The sequence below is a fragment of the Pholcus phalangioides genome, unplaced genomic scaffold, assembly GCF_987345545.1.
Source record: "Pholcus phalangioides strain wild (caught in Gottingen) unplaced genomic scaffold, Ppha-v1.0 ptg000018l_1, whole genome shotgun sequence".
NCBI classification, from domain to species: domain Eukaryota; kingdom Metazoa; phylum Arthropoda; class Arachnida; order Araneae; family Pholcidae; genus Pholcus; species Pholcus phalangioides.
This window is the reverse complement of record NW_028301611.1, coordinates 6287404-6304665: the sequence shown is the minus strand read 5'-3', so window position 1 is coordinate 6304665 and position 17262 is coordinate 6287404. Positions and strand designations below refer to the sequence as shown.

At 34.0% G+C, this 17262-nt stretch overlaps 1 protein-coding gene across 12 annotated transcripts in view; it reads right to left on the bottom strand.

Moving 5' to 3' along the window:
* LOC149071627 (ubiquitin-associated protein 2-like) overlaps positions 1 to 17262 on the bottom strand; it is a 58979-nt gene that overhangs the window by 21112 nt on the left and 20605 nt on the right. For 8 of the 12 annotated variants that reach the window (XM_089247927.1, XM_089247926.1, XM_089247931.1 and 5 more), the window contains exons 8-17: positions 16058 to 16119; positions 14125 to 14222; positions 12378 to 12591; positions 9667 to 10032; positions 9237 to 9382; positions 7593 to 7764; positions 5684 to 5783; positions 5092 to 5445; positions 2638 to 2849; positions 560 to 746 (exon numbers count right to left, since the gene is read on the bottom strand). In XM_089247927.1, the coding sequence (XP_089104053.1) occupies positions 560 to 746; positions 2638 to 2849; positions 5092 to 5445; positions 5684 to 5783; positions 7593 to 7764; positions 9237 to 9382; positions 9667 to 10032; positions 12378 to 12591; positions 14125 to 14222; positions 16058 to 16119 (1911 nt within the window). The remainder of the gene's footprint in view (positions 1 to 559; positions 747 to 2637; positions 2850 to 5091; positions 5446 to 5683; positions 5784 to 7592; positions 7765 to 9236; positions 9383 to 9666; positions 10033 to 12377; positions 12592 to 14124; positions 14223 to 16057; positions 16120 to 17262) is intronic. The other 4 variants (XM_089247930.1, XM_089247937.1, XM_089247935.1 and 1 more) reach the window with 1 other exon arrangement.

Sequence of the window (17262 nt, the reverse complement as noted above, 5' to 3'; positions counted from 1 at the left end):
TTAATTCTTTAAAATCTCCAAGTTCAAAAACCAAAATATATATATATCAACCAACCACCACTGAACGGCCATGAACCTACAGTGTTGGCACAGGATTTTTTCTCTTGTACATCCACAGGTATATCTCCAATCATTTGCGCAGTTTAATGATTAATCTGATCAGCAACTATGTTCTGTCACTATAAACCAAATAAATTCAGTTAAATGCACATTTAGTTTACTAAATTATTGCTTTTACTTTATTGAATCATTTCAAAATTTTTTTTTCAATACATTTCCCTGAACAAGTTCTGTGAACTTACTGATATGGAAGTTTAAATTCACTTGTTTGTATCAATTTTCTCTTGCACTTCATTAGCAATGGATAGTTATTGCAAGAACAAAGAAAATAATGTCATAAATAAGGTCCTCAAGAAATAAAAGGAAAAATTGGTTGACAAAAAGTCAGACGCATATCACCCGAGAAAATCATTTTTTGATTCACCCTCGAAGATTATATCTAGTTGTTTTTCTTTTATAAAAAGCAAATTTTTTCATTCAAAAGTGTTCAAAAAATTACCAGCAGAAACTGAATTCTTCAATGATGATGTCGATGTTGTTGACGCTGTAGATGCAACCAGTCCAAGAACTGTGTTCATTGCTGATGAGCTCTGGGCATTGTTATGATTAACAGTTGATGTGGATGAAAGTGTGTTTGACGTCAGAACACTTGACGCTGCTGTTGTACTGGATACATCATATGAGCTCTGTGAAAAGGCATTAGGAATATTCATAAATTGACATAATAAACTCCCAAACAAGAGACAACCATGTTTAAGCATGACAAATGTTTTCAAAGTAAGAACTGTTTCAATTCTTTTTTAAATCAGCCCCCCCCTCAAAATATTCCAGAAGTTTTTTCTCAGATTCCGCATATCTTTCACTAATATTTCACGCAGTTTCAGTATTTTTTTAAAGAAAAGGAACTTTGTCTTAATATGAATCCACATCATGGATCAGTGAGCAAGAGGCAAGTCAAGGGGCCAGTAGTGATCTCTTATTTCTCCCATGCATCATTCTTTATGACCTAGGATTATTCACAAGTTCTTTGTTTCTTAAAAACAAGACTGTCCACTGAATTAGAAATTTGATTAACCAATCATTTGAGATAATTTTGTTTTTCTCAAACCCACTATTGAACAGTCACCGCTATACCAGGCCATAAAACAGGATTATAACGTGTTTTGTTACTTTAACATGGTTCATACTCTTTAAAAATAAAAAAACTCAAGGACTATTCAAGCACTTTTCCAGGCAAAATTTTAAAATTCAAGGACATTCGTATCGCGGTTGATAAAAATTTTGTTTTGAAAACAAAATGAAATTTCAACCTGTAGACAATGTCAAGTTCTGAAGGAGGGGGGGGGGGGTGTCTTGCGTTTAAAAAAAACCACTGTAGTTTAGAATGCAAATGACATTTAAGCAGAAATCATTTTACGTCTGAAACAGTATTGAAATTTGCCTTTGATAAAAGAATGAGAAGGCATGTGATCATATATCTAGGGTAACTATATGACCTGTATTTCCTGGGGCATTCCCATATTTTCATGTAATCTTGGCCATCCCAACTTTTAATGAAAATGTCCCATTATTTTCCATATTTTTTCAACAAAACCTATTGAAATTTTTATTCTTTACTGCAATTAAGTATTAAAATTATTTTTCCAATCCTATGAATTATATTATGGTAATTATAACTTTAAATATTGTAATGTTAATGTTTTTTCCCCCATTTAAATCTACTGCTTAATTGCAATGGTGCTTCAGTTTCTGCCTTCAGTGTTTTTTGCAATTTCAACAATAATTGCCAACTTTGTTTACCTTTGGCATCATTTTGGTGACAATTGGCAATTCCCTGTATTTTTATCAAGGAAATATGATCAGCCCACATATATGCAACTGACATGCCTTAATTCAATAAAATATTTTGGAAAAATATCTTAAGCGCAGTGTTTTACTGCCAGATTTCAGGCAACATCTTTTTAAGCATAGAAATACCTCAGGTATGGGTGATCATATGTCCTGTTTTGAACATTGCCTTGTGATCATTGTATCATTATTGCTATAAACATTTCCCCCCCCCCCCAGTGGAATATGGATTTAGAGGGGGGATTTAGTTGAAAAGGAATAAAAATTGATGGAAGAAATTCACATATAAAAAAAAATTTTAAGCACTTATAAGCACTTGAAAATTATTTTCAAAGACTTATAAAAGACTTGAAAATCAACTTTTTTTCCCAAGGACTTTCAAAGATTTTCAAGGACTGTACGGACCCTGTTTAACTGTTTAGCACATAAATTAGAATTATATATATCTATTGGTATGCACATGGCTCCCACAAGATTTTGCATTTTCCTTGAACTCCAAGCACACATGAAAAACTGTCAAAATTAATAACAGTTTTTTAGCTGACTTAGTGCCTGACATTACTATGCCCTGCCCAAAATTTTCAGCTAATTTTTTATTGTATATGAGTATACATTCTAAAAAACCTTATTCTTCTCAAACACAGAAAGGGAATCAAAAATATGGGCGAAAAAGAATCATTTTCTTGCATTGAGACTGACTCATTTTGCACCTTATCGTTTTTGACTTACTTGAGCAGAACTATGCTGAGAGTCCAACATGGAAGATTCCTTCACAGCATGTGACAATGAGTTTGTTAACTTTGAACTTGAAACCGATGATGGAATTATCGCTGGAGCCTGCGTCGAGGTAGTGACTGACACATTATACCCTTGCTGACTGGTATAAGCACTGCTGTTGGAACCATATGATCCAGACGTATTGTAACCCAAGTTATAATTCGCTAAAAAATAAATTGGCCAAAATTAATTGTAAAGACTAAAAAAAGCCACATTTATGTACAAAAAGATACTTATTATAAGTGCATTTACTATCGAACTAATGTATGAAAGAAACTGGATACAAAATTTCAATTTAAGGATTTAGGCTCATCCTGATTGCATTGGTTAATCAAGGTTTCACTATCTAACATAAGTACTGTATGAAAGAAACTGGATACAAAATTTCAATTTAAGGATTTAGGCTCATCCTGATTGCATTGGTTAATCAAGGTTTCACTATCTAACATAAGTACTGTATTAATGATGCTTATTAAGAAACAACTTTTCATTCAAAAACAATTACAGTAGGCTCTGCTTAATCATGTAACAGATAACTGAATACCTTGATTATTCGAATGAAATCCTCCAGAACCTAAATTTATTATATCAAGAGACAATGTTAAGTTCTGTGCTTTCAGTTCAGCAACTTTTCCAAACTTAATTGAGTATTATGATTCACATGACAACTGTAAATACATATCAACCACTATATATATGTATAAGACTTGAAAAAAACCTAGACTTGAGAATGGGTACTGGCCTCAAAATGTCTAAGTTGTCTACCTTAGTACATTCAATTATTTAATTTTTGTTCTCTGTTGAGCCCATAAAGAGCGCTAACGTTCACAATAAAAAAAACAAAATTTCTGGTGTTGTGATCGATGTAATTAAATATAATTTTAATCTCATTTTGATGCCTGATTTATTCCAGAAGCTTTATTAATATTGATCCTTCAGACTTCAATATACAAACTATAATAACAGCGATTCAATTGTTCCCAGCTAATCAAATACCCTGCTTAATCGGATATTGTGCGCTGGAGCAATTGATATCCCTTTAAGCGGGGCTGACTGTATCTATAACCTAATTAAAGCTTGTTTCATTTTCCTAGGCAAATAATTTCTTGTCATAAAATGCTTATTTAAATTATTGGCACCAGATTCAATTATCAGACAACACTGACATTTTTGTTTTTTGTATCAACAAAAATTGTTGAATCAGTACCAACATGATCACAGCAAATATACACAGAAGGACCTTTGACCTTTGAAGACCGGATACACCCCGCTTCCCATCTCAGAGAGATATCGGAGCGTTCCCGAAGGATGGGTGTATCCGGAAAGTTTTATTAAAAACAACGTAACATGACCACCTCAGACGAAGGCAGCAAAATAAAATAATTTACATAAAAATTGATCGCCAACTTCTGAAGTCATATAACAAATAAATAAAATCTAAACAATCAACGCCAATGGGCAATCAAAATTATAAACGGGATTATAAGATGCTGGTGTATAGCCGTCCATCCCATAAGAATCCAGTAATCGTCAATTGATCGAATGATTGCCGATAATCTTGGTATATAAAATTTCGAATCACTGTGAATTAGCCGCAGATCATCATCGTCTAAGCCGCCAGTCGTTTCCCGAATCGTCACCAGGTGAACTGAGATCAGCACAATTCACTATATAGCCGAGTAAATAACACTTAATTCGTCCTTGCCATCGATGACTTGATTCGATTGACAGAAGGACCGCAAAATGATTTAAGTTGAGGAAATTCACTGAAGCGAGGATATGTCACATTTCAAATTAATAAGAAAGTCTTGTCAATATTTTTCGCACAGGAGGGTGAGAAGAAAGTAATCAAAAGTTGGACGAGTTTACTTTGAGAAAAAATATCTGAGCATTAAAGAGTTAAACTAGTTCTTTAATGACAAAAACTAAGATTTCTGATCAGTGTAAGTATCACAGTGCTTATTTCAAATAACTGCATAATTATCACTGATTTAAGCACTGATTGTGAAAAATGTGAAATTAACTTGTTAAGGACTGCCCTTTTATTCCATACATTTTATATTTTCATTTCAGAGTATCACAAATGTAATTAGTAATATGGACAAATTCAGTACATACTACAATATTATACGAACATGGAGACACACAAAATGATCATGGCATGACTAGATGCACCCTGCCTCGCATCTTTTTGCAAGATATTGAAGTGCATCTCCAAGGATAGACAAATCTGGGTTCCTTAATTTTAAAACTTAAATTGTAACAAATTCCTCAGAAAGGCAACAACGTCAAAAAAAGCTGTAACATCACCAAAGGGTGAAAATGAAAAAATAAAAATTTATCAGCAAACACAATCAACCGAACCGTCAACAAAACTAAAAAGAAAAAGAAAAAAAATATACTTACCTGTCTGAGATGGATATGTGCTCCCACTTGTAGATGCCGATGCAGAGTACACTGAAGACGGCATTACATAAGAATTGGACCCTGAGACATAAGATGCGCTGGGACTCTGTGAAACTTGTGTCTGATACTTTGCCTGCTGCTGGCTGCTTGTCAGGTCAGCAGCACTTCCTGTGCTTAGGGATGATGAATGGGAATAACTGACGGTCGATGGCACAAGATTGGACGAGTTCAGGACAGCTGACTTCTGACTTCCATACGGGACACTGGCATATGATGAGCCATTGTCGTGGGAGGAACTATTGTAGCTACTCATTGCACTTTGTTGATCAGGCTTGCTGTTCATGATAGAAGCTGCTGTAAAGAGGCCACGAAAAGCAAAAGCTCAAAATACTCCACATAAAAGACCTAAACAAAGCATTCAGGTGCGAATAACACATTCAATATAAAGAAATGTCTTTTGTAATTTTACTTGAAAGAATTTTAAAAGTGTTCGAATTCTCTTTTCATACAATTCTACACAAGTCCCTCCCCCCCCCCCCCACTTTTATAAAGCATCTCTGTTGAAGATAGCAGAGCTGTCATATTAACTTACCATCCAAGTTAGCTGACTGACTGGACCTGTGGTAAGAGGATACACTCTCCGCACTTTTATGGTCTACTTGAGAAAGTAGTAAGCTCTCTTGGCCAGTAACCTTGAATTGAAATGTTATATAATGTTATTAAACAAATAACTTTCACAATAAACAAATAGAAATTTTTCACAACAAATAGTCAAATTATATGAAAACAGTGGGAGATGACAATGAATGTGCAAGGCAACCATGAGCTAGTTGCTTGCAAAAAGTTCTTAGTTCCCCAAGATTATAAACATCAAACAAATAAATGATGCAATCGATGCTCATTTTTATGAACTTTGATAGATTGGTTCATAAACAAACAGGTAAGATGTGTCATTTCATAAAATCAACCAGTGACTGCATACCAGGGTTGGATTTTTGACATGGCAAGCATCAAAAACTGGCTTAAAACTGTCGACAACCGAAATTAAATGCTTTTGAATAATGTTTTGAACACAATAGGCACATGGCATGATGAGAAACTTAGTTTTTTGTTCATTACGTTTTATTTTTAAACACTAATTTATTACAATAATCAAAACAAAATATTCATTATAATTGGCAAATTTTGAATTTTTCAACATACAAAGAGTAGATATTTGGTTTATTTTATTTAAACTACTGATTACCCGTGTTCAGTTTACTAAGCAAAATAAAGCCGTTCATTTAAAATATGCGTGAAAGGGCATCAGAGGGTTAGGTTTTTTGACCTCAGAAGCTAACTCAGTAATAAAACAGTCAAAACTAATTGTCAATATTGTTAAAGTTTTTTAACCTGGTAGATATGTTGAATAACCAAAAAAAAAACTTATTTTTATGAAGATTAGTGTTTGATATTTTGAATTATAATAACCGAGTATAAAGTATCTCTATTTTGATTTTAAATTTTCTGATCTACCCAAAATTTTATTACACATTAAAAATTCCCCCCACAGCGCATCTGTTAACACACTAACTCATTTATTGTTACCTAAAAATTTCTTATATAAGTATAAATCCATTGAAGAATATCAAATTGTTCCAGTTTTTCCTTCAGATTTTATATTATACTCTATTAAAATTCTATATTTTATAAGTATATATTATATGTTACTGCCAAAGCCAGAAGTGAGGCCAATTCGTGATGGGGCCGGCCACTTCGCGAATTAGCCAAAGCTCGATGTAAGACTGCTCAGTAAAAGCCAAATCCATTTTTTTTTATTGCCAACGTGTGATATATGCCTGTATATAGCAGCTGTATTGGATTAGACCAACATGACGAGAGAAAAAAAGTGATACTTGAGAGGAAAACTATAAAAATAATTACATACACATAGTTTTATAGTTTTTCTGTCGAATTTTAGAGAAAAAAATTATTACTGCAATGTGACTGCAGTTTGTGATGGGTTAACATAACTATCACGGGAAAATATGCCAACTTTACAATGATCCCGAATCATGTCTTTTGTTAGACTTTGGCGAGGGATCACTGGCCACTTCGCAAACTGACCAGGTCAATAATTAACAAAATTGGTCAATTCACACAGTGGGTGTCCCTGTCCATGAATTTCGGGCTTTGGAGGTAACATATACACATACACTGGTCAAAATAATTCTGTGGAGAGTAGAAAATTTTAGTCATGTTAAATATTTATTATTTGTATAACATAGTCACTTTAAACATTACATGCAATCAATGGTTTATTTGTAATGGGAATTTTCATATCGAAAAGCAATATTTGAGGTTTTGAACATGACAGTTTGAACCACAGTTTAAACTGAAAAACTGTCATGGGTCAAAAACCTGTCAATCCTGCTCTATACATTAGAAAAAGTCAATACACCAGAATAAAATACACTAATTAAAATTTCTTGATAAGCACAAAAAAGAGCAAGAGATCACACCTTTTGAGATTGCACTAATTCTTTTGTGATGCTGTTTTGGCTGGCATTAGCATGAGTTCCGAGGTTGTAATTAGATTCTTTACTAAGAGATCCAGTTGAAGGCAAACTGTTGGGCAGCCCGTGAGAAGAGACAGATGATGCCTGGTTTGAGATGTGGCTAGAAGAATTTGAACTGAAATAGAATAGAACTTATAATTTCTCATAGAATAATGGAACAAAGTTGAAGTTTTGAATAACTTTTTTCATGAGAATCATTATTTAAAAAATTAGTTTACATTCAATTACGTGAAAATCAAAGCAATTTGATGCAAATTTGAGTACCTTATTATAATACTATTATTCAATAGGCACTGATTCCTAGACTTGAAAAATATGTAGTTTATCGTGTAATGAAATGCTTTGCATAGAAGAAAACATGTTTACAAATAAAAGAGAAAACTGGGAATTTTTTGGGATTGCATAGTGTGACCATATGACCCAGGTTTTCCCATGATGTTCCAGTATGTTTCACAATCCTGATTATAATTAAAATAATTTTTATTTTCAGAATTTTCGAAGAAAAGCCTACTTAAATGTTTTATTCTTCAATGAAATCAAAGGATTTACATTATTTGGCCAACTTATAAAAGAAAATTATGGCTATAAATATGATTATTATATATATATTACACATATTTGTCATAATTAACATTTTTTGTCTAATTCATTTTAATCCAATGTGATTTGCAGTAGCTCTTCATTTACCGTCATTGACGATTTTAGCAATTATTGGTAACTACTCTTTTGGCAACAATTGCTGATTTCCTGTGTACTTGAGAATAATTTCCCCCATTTTTCTGAGAAAACATGGTCAGCCTAGGATTGCAAGAACTGAAACAATATTTTCTTTAAGGGAGTTTCTATTCAAGCGAAGCACAACTGATGATTTTTAGGGATTTTTCTATAAAAATACAAAAAAATTGAATCTGGTTTCAGACCAAAAGATTGTAAACAAGGCTAAAAAAAATCTGAAGGATTCTGAGAAAAACGGAAGCATTAGCACCTATTTTGTTCCCTATTTCAAGAGGAAAACCTTATTACAGATTATTATAATCTGCTCAGTCCTGAAAGAAAAGTTTTTGATCATTTTTCAACTGCGGAAAAATAATCATGTGCGCTAAAATAATTTTGTTGACAGATGAGTATAATTTACTACAAAATGCAAACAACATTTAGAACTAATTTTGAGAATATTTGTGAGCATTTCATTTAGCTAGTATAAAATTTGTTCAAGCGCTGTCTACTTCTCCTACAGGTGACACCGTAACTGAGAAGGTTAACATAGTCCACAGGTCTTCAATTTACTCAGTGTAAAACAAATTAGGTCTTTCAGCAAGAGCCACTTGAAAAACACACATTAAAGAGCAATATAGATTCATACGCAATCACCAGATGTGTTTACTAGTATCATTCTACGTGTTTATAATTGGCATTCGCAGCATTTCTGCAGCTTTTGAACACTTTTTTCACGGACTCAAGGAGTAACCATTAACTTAAATAAATGCTTGATTTTGTTTTCCACTTCTCATATCAACTAAATTTGATTGTAGACAACAAAAATTTATCAATCTCTAACTTATCAGATTTCGTGAGTTCATGACAAACCTTGAATTTAAATCTTGGTACGAGGTGTTATTTTCCGTGGCTGAGAAATCAAAAGGAGATGAATCAGCTCCAAATTGTAGGGCACCAAACTGCACATCGAGTGACGTAACTGCATCATCAGGCATCACTACAGCAGACTCAGGAATCTGTATTTGGTGAGACACGAGTAAAAATTTGAATATGTTCAATTTCAACCATATTAAGATATTTTAAATGATCTTGAAGCGGGGGAAGCAAAGCAAACTAAATACACTTTAAAAATATATATATTATTCAGTGTATCTTCAGATAGCTTAATTTTAAATCAGAGATCTGGCTATCCAATGACAGATTAAACATTTAAGAGGTCCCCATTCAAGCATTCAATGCATCTTCCCCCCACCCCCAAAGAAATCAAGCATTATTTCCCCATTCAAATCAAAAATCTTACAGTGCTCACTTTAGAAGGTGGTGGTAAACGGGGTTTCTGTGACTTTGGTCTTTGCGGCAATGCTTGATGGTGAGATGTGGTGGAGACAGGCTTTGCTGCAGAAGCGCTAGCTGACTGCTGCGAGACTACTGCAGAATTCAGGTCATGAGACATATGCACACCGGGTTGAGGAACGATACTTGTCGTACCAGGACTGTAACTCGCCTGAGAAACCATCACTTGCTGAAGCTCGTGAGCAATCTGCATTTGATGCTGACTGCTGCTGTTGCTACTGACTCCATAACTTGACTGATAGTTGCCCGTATTCTGTTGGAATGAGCTGGCATTCATGGAAGGAGTTGACTGAGCATTCTGATGACTGACAACCTTTCAATATAAAATTATTGCTAATTTAAATATACATATATTTATATATATTCAGTATTACCTCGGCTAATGAAGATAATTCATTTAGGAATCATTTCATTTGCCAAAATGCAATTTTCCACTGGTTTCTATGGAAAATCATTTAATTCATTCCAGGAACTGCCAAAAATTTGAAGCAAGTTTCATAAAACACTGACAAACAAAGTAAAAAAAAACTTGCCGAAGCTAGGATAAACAACTCTACAATTGGATGAAGAATTTATAGGAAGATGAGATACTGAACATACCCTATTTTACACTATGTATGTGAATCGAGTTCGCCAGCCATAGTGGAAGAAAAATGTGCGAGGTGGTGTGCTATGTGATATATTCAGCTCATTTCTCTTGTAGCAACCTATAATTAAACTTTCCTCCACAGTGGCGAAATTACGATGTCACGATTCGTATTTTCCCCCTGAAAAATGATCGCCACCTAACAATGCTAGTTGTGAAGAAAATAGAATGTTTTTCTAAGTACATGGCAAGAGACTGTGTGCAAGAGATCCTGCATTTCTGTGTTTCCGTGCCTATAATAAATTATGTTTGTTTATTTATTTATTAAAACCTGATTTTCATTCTTTTACAATGGAGCTCAACACCCAGTCCTACAGATAGGTGCCTATACTCTCTTTTACATGCGTGCGAGCACACATAGATGAAAAAGATAAATTTTTAGACTGGTTTCACACACAAGTCTTACCATATGTATGCACTCACACCATTCAAGTCTGAGATTTTTTTCATCCTTTTAAATGCATTTTCTTTTTACTTAATCACTTATTTAACATTAAATGGCCCAAAATCTTAATGAAAAAGAAAGTTTTATATCCAAGCAATATTGAGGTGGAAATAAATTCACCTTAAGCGATAGGTACTCGTTGGATTAATTTTTATTTGCACAAAAATTTATCTCACGATGCAGCTGTTTTATATGAGCGGATGCATCAATATCAATGAAAATGTTTATTGGCTGAGACAGAAACGCTGAAAAAAATCTTCATTAGCCAAAAAAATCTGTACACTGAGGTATCACTGCATATTGTTTCTAGATTCAAACCATGCCACAGTACATCAGTTTCAGTTGCTTAGAGAGACAACTTATGGTATTATTAGGGAAGTTTTGTGTATGAGTAAACATGAGTAGTATACCTGTTATTCCAATAACTTTTTATACTTAATCTCAGGTTTGATACGACTATAATTTACGGTTTATGGCAGTTGTAGTATTAGTATAAGAAATCTAAGTGACTGGATACATCTGGCGGAGCATTTTGGTGTGCGTGTGTAGCCTTGGTACAAGAAACTGTAACTGGACGAGTTAAGTAACGTTTGGATTTTTGTGTGGCCTTTGTATTTGTACAGCAATGCTTATTATACAGTTGATGCTCATTATAATGACCCGCCTTCATCCCGTTGAAAACAGACATTACATTGGATGGTCGTTGTATTCAAAAGAAAACCTTTGTGATGGTTGAAATAGAAAAAACATTTGGGACATATGCTACTGATCGTTGTAATAGAATCGCCTGGAGATTCAGGTATCTTTGCATGACCCTTTAATGTTGAAATTGCTGATCACAGAACCATACTTCCTGTTAAAAAAAGTATCCAAGTAAATGTGTAGATCTTAGATATGTCATTTGTTTTGCAAAGAACTCTACATGCCCCAAAGCAGAATATGCCGAATTCTGTGACGTACGTCGCAGAACAATCGGGAAGAATTTTAAGATTTCCAGAACATTTCCAGTCAGTTGAGGGCTCATTGCAGAACAATGCAAAACATTCTGCTTTGGGGTATACATGTATTTACAAAATTTATTTCCCCCACTTGGTTCTATTTAACTACAATGAACAGAATTTTTTTGTAATGTATTTAAATTGGTTGGTATAGTCCATTCTATATTTTCGCCTTGTTTCCTATATGAATGAACATATTTTAAATGAGAGCCCAGTTCTCTAATAAAAGGAAATTTTATTCAACTTTGTTCACCTGATTGCAGATCTTAAGTACAGACTGTTACATAGAAACATGTGCTGAACATTTCTTGAATCATCAATTTAAATGTCTCCCATTAGAAATATCACACAAACCTTTTTTATTTGACATATTGAATGCATGAACAATAAATGTTTCAAAAAATTAAATTTGTATTTAATTCATGTGTGTGTGTGTAGATCCTCATAAAATAAACTTTCACAATCTGCAAGTTGTTTGAATACTTTCTCCAACTGGAAGTCTCTATGATCAAAAGTTGTATTGATCACCCTGCATATATGAAAAAAATAAAAATAAATTCATTCCTTACCCCAACGGCAGCTTTTATGGTCTCAGCAGCTTGTTTAGCAAACTGGTTAAAATCAAAGTGAGACTGTGTCTGGGGTGCTACTGCTGATTGCATTTGTGGTAACATCTGCTGTTGGCTTATCAAAGAATTCTGCTGAGATATATCATTTGTTGATAGAGAATTCGAAGCCTCAGAGCTAGACTTGGCCTTCTGGAGAAGTGTCGCAATGTCCAGACTACAACGAGAAAGAAATTAATAAAACAAAAATAAATGAAGCCTGTTTATATTGCGAGTTTAAAAACTTAAAAGTTTCTAGGAGCACTTCAGAAAACAAAGAAATACTAGCTATAATACCCGGCACTGCCCGGGTTTTCTTCAATTGCTGGGCAGATTGAAAAAGTAGACCATAAAGACACATAAGCTATTGTACATAACAATGGTAGGATCAAAGAAGTGATAAAACCATAATAAAAGGCGCATATGCATGTCTGAAACACATTGCTAGGGAACCACGGTAACCAAAGTAAACATTCCAAAAGTGATTGTTGAGGCAGAGAAACTACTGTTGCCCAACAGTTTTTTGCTGAATTCAGGCATTTGCCCTGGTTTGACAAACTTTTAAAGTAGCCTATCGTTCAATTTGGGTCCTGTTTGGTATATACCAAATGAGACCCTACTTGAACGATAGACTACTTTAAAAGTTTGTTAGACCTGGGCATATGCCCGAATTCTGCGGAAAAGTGTCGGGCAACAGTGGTTTCTCTGCCTCAACAATCACTTTTGGAATTATATAGGTTGCAGTCTCTCAAGCGAATTTCTAAATGTGCAACAGATCACTTAAGTGTTCTGGAACTGTGTCACGGGTCACTTAAGTGATCTGTGAATGTACCACAGGCCAACTTGAGTGATCTGTGAATGTACCACAGGCCAACTTGAGTGATCTGAAAATGTGCCACTGGCTGCTTAAATGCTTTGGATTTGTGTCATGGGTCACTTAAGCGATCTGTGAATGTGTCGCTTAGTTCATTTTTGCATAATCAGGTTTGGGGTAGGGGGCACATCAGATAAACCTCAGGGCCATACTTTGGCCAAGGATTTACCATATATGACTTAAAAAGTCGCAATGAATTTCACAAAGAGAAATGTTGAGTTCTTAGCCTTCAAATAGTATTGAAATTGATTGAAATAACATATAAATGTATTTTCTTCAGAAATTTTAATTTAAAAAAAATAATTTTTTTTGCATTTAAAAAAGGAATTTTTGATTTTTGATCATGGGGGGAGGAGGGGGGGGCACGAGCCATATGCCCCCCCCCCCCCCCCACATCTCTGATCTGATCCCACCAATATGCGTTAGGAAGCGGGGCAGAGCTGATGACGAAATTTTGCTAACGTGGGGGGTGTCAAAAATGGCTAAAAGTTTGCTGACATAATACTTGAACAGCCCCTAAACATTGAGTGACCACCTTTTTTTAAGAATACAGAAGTGATTTTTTGTCTTTCCGAGACTTGGTGACCTTCTCTTATGTTGATGGACGGAGTTATATAAATTTGAGAAAAATTTTACAGTCCTCAGACTTCAATCTAGTCACCACAAAAAGAAAGAGTTTCAGGCACCAACACCAATTTTTTTAGTCACCATGACGACCTGGGATTTGTCAACCCGTCTTACAAAGAAATACAAACTTAATTTGACAAGATAAATGCTACTTCGATGACATTGCAGTCATCATTTCAAACTCTATAATCTGATGGACAAATAACTTACTTCTGTCCCACAGTACTGCTTGGGTTTAGATCAACGGGAAGCACACCAGATGTAGCCTGAGTGTTGTTACTAGGAGTGAAAACTTTGGTCTCAGTCAGCTACAATAGGAAAAGGAAAAAAGTTCTTCAAATATTATACAATTAAACAGAGAACATATACGACACACGTTCAATATGGAAAATATTGCTTATAAACCCATGAACTCTAGCTTCAAAAAAAAGTTGCACTGTCAGAAAAATATAATTTTTTTTGACTCAATGCAAAAATTTTAGAAATTGTTTACATATTTAATAAGGTAAAGAAAAACGATTTGTGAAAAATGAAAATAGAATCTCCCATGTCTGGAACAACCATTAGTATTATGAAGAGTTAATTTTAAGCACTTTTTACAAACAATTTTTTCCCTCCAATCAAAATTTAGTTAGAGTAACTGTACGTCCCCTGTTTGCCGGGGAAATCCCAGTTTTTTTTTTTATTTCTTGCTGTCCCGACTTTTTTTGCAAAAATGTCCTGGTTTTTCCCATTTTTCCTTGAATTGAATACACCTCCAACTTTTATTCTTGAAATTAACGATCAAAATTATCTTCCCAACTCAGAAATTACATAACGATAATTACAACTTCAAATAAGAATATTTCACATATTTGTCACGTTTTTTTTAATTCACTGCAATTTGAAAAGTGGTGCTTCATTTTCCTCCTGTGAATTTTCTGTGATTTTAGCATGAGTTGGCAACTTTGCTTACTGTTTGCATCATTTTTGGACATTATTGGTAATGCCCAGTATTTCAAAGCCCATTTTCACATATTTTTCTTGAGCAAATACGGTCAGCTTAAAAGTGGTCAAGTCAAAAAAATTAACTTTTTTTAAAAAAGTAATCTCAAGTCTAAAAGTTTTTAAACCTACATAAAAAAAAAATCAGTTGTAGAGAATTTACTGCAGAAAGAAAAAGAGTATTGTAGAGAAAGTTCGCTGTGTAGAGAAATGTGCTGAATAGAAATATAGAATTGAATGCACTTTTAATTACAGATTTTTTTTTGCACAGAAAAGCTAGATGACCAAAACATGAAATTCCAGCTACCTGAATAATTAATATTTTATAATTTAAATGTGTTTTTTGACACATAAATGTGTCAAAATTTATGTTCTATGTCGTTTGCTCCTAATATACTACCCTGCACCCTGAAATTAAATCCCTTGAATATTTTCCAAACATGATAATGATGGTAATAACCACATAAAGTGAATAACACTTACTCTCGTTGATAACGCTACACCACAGTCTCAAATCAATTTTAGAAACAAAATATCAAAGTACTGCACTTACACGACATGGTTTTAATTTATAATCACTTGAATGTTAAAGTGTCTAGTTTTTAGTATAATTAAAAACAAAAAAAAACATTCTATGTTTGCTAATCATAACATCTCCCTCCCCCCCCCCCCCCACATTAGCAAACATGCCACATAACTCAGGGTACAAAAGCTTTTTGAATGTTGAGTCTTGTCCGTCCCAGCATGCTGGGAAAAACAGAAGTTTATAATGAGGATCACATTCAAGGAGAACACATTCAAAAACCAATATCAATCTATATCGTGATGAATAAATAAGCAAATTAGAATGATGGGCTTTTTTACTGCAACAAACATGTTTTGCTCAGCAACTTAATAATGAAAATTGGGCATTTGCTTATTGCTATAATTTAATCAAAAACCTAATCATCAAAACTTAAATTCAACCGCATCACCTGATCATCAACCTAATACCGAATGTTGATACTGTTGTATCCAGCTTTTTTTTTCATGTTCAAAGAGAGAAGGAAAATGCTGTTGCATTTGCTGGTTTCCCTCTGTTTCACAGGATGCTGGCTAATGCAGTGGAATACAGTATTTAAAATGAAAATATTTATGTTACTCATGACAAACTTCATACATTTTCAGTCCAGTCTTCTTCACTCCAGACCTCCTCGTTTACTTGGAAGTCAGACCAGTTACCTGAGAGGGGGAAAAATACAATTAACACATGATGAGAGCAAAATATAATTAATACATACTTTTTTTGTGAAATCAACCTTGACTATAACAACCTTGTGGTTGTTACGATACCAGAGATTTAACAGCAACAATTGGCCGTTCATGCCAATACCCACAGAGAATAAAGTTAATGAGATGCTTTCAACTTTTCAAACTAAATGCAATGGTCTCCGATATAATACCTCATCTTTCAGTGAATCTAAAAATATTTCCAGATAATTGTCATCTTCATCATCAATTGAAATTTTAAAAGTGTACTGAATCTCTGTATATGAAGATGATGTAAGCGAAATTTATTTCTGCATTATTTATATTAGGATGAAATATACTATTTCATGATACGATCTAATATTTTTCTTATACTAATAAATATATATATAACTTCTACAAAATTTTTAATGACAGTTTTACAATCCCTTAAATGTAATTATAAAGTGCATGTAACAAAAGTTACTGCAGAGCAAGTAGAAGAAAGCCAGCATGAGAACCTGGAAACTCAGTTTATTAGGAGTGGGAGTGAGGGATAAGTGATGAGTGCTCAGCTGCTGCCCCTGAATAATTTATATACAATCTACCACATTCCTCATAGGCTCTTAAATCTTGCATATAAGGGACATCTGGGAACCCCCCGTTTTCTTCATGTCAGCACCTCTAATCCTTGACCTCTAAATTTGAGGGGAAATATACAGTCAACACTCATTTTTAAAAAACCAATGGACTTGAATAATTAGTTTGTGAATGGGGAAAGACATAAGGAATGATATATTGCTTGGAACCAAAAGAGATGTAAAGGAATGGTAATATTGCTTGGAACCAGAAAACTGGTTCCCAAAAACATGCATCTCATAAATTAGAGGTTTGTAAAATCAAGCATCGACTGTATAACATACAAAAAAACTTTTTAAATTGTCAGTGATGCCAAAGATGAACTACTCATAGATTTGTACATGCCCCAAAGCAGAATGTTTAGCACTGTTCTGTGACCAGCCCTCGGCTGACTGGAAATGTTCTGTGGTAAAAATCCCCATACATGCAATAGTGTTTTTTTGCACCTTTTCTTAAAATTATTCCAAATTGTACTGCAATATACGTCACAGATTTCGG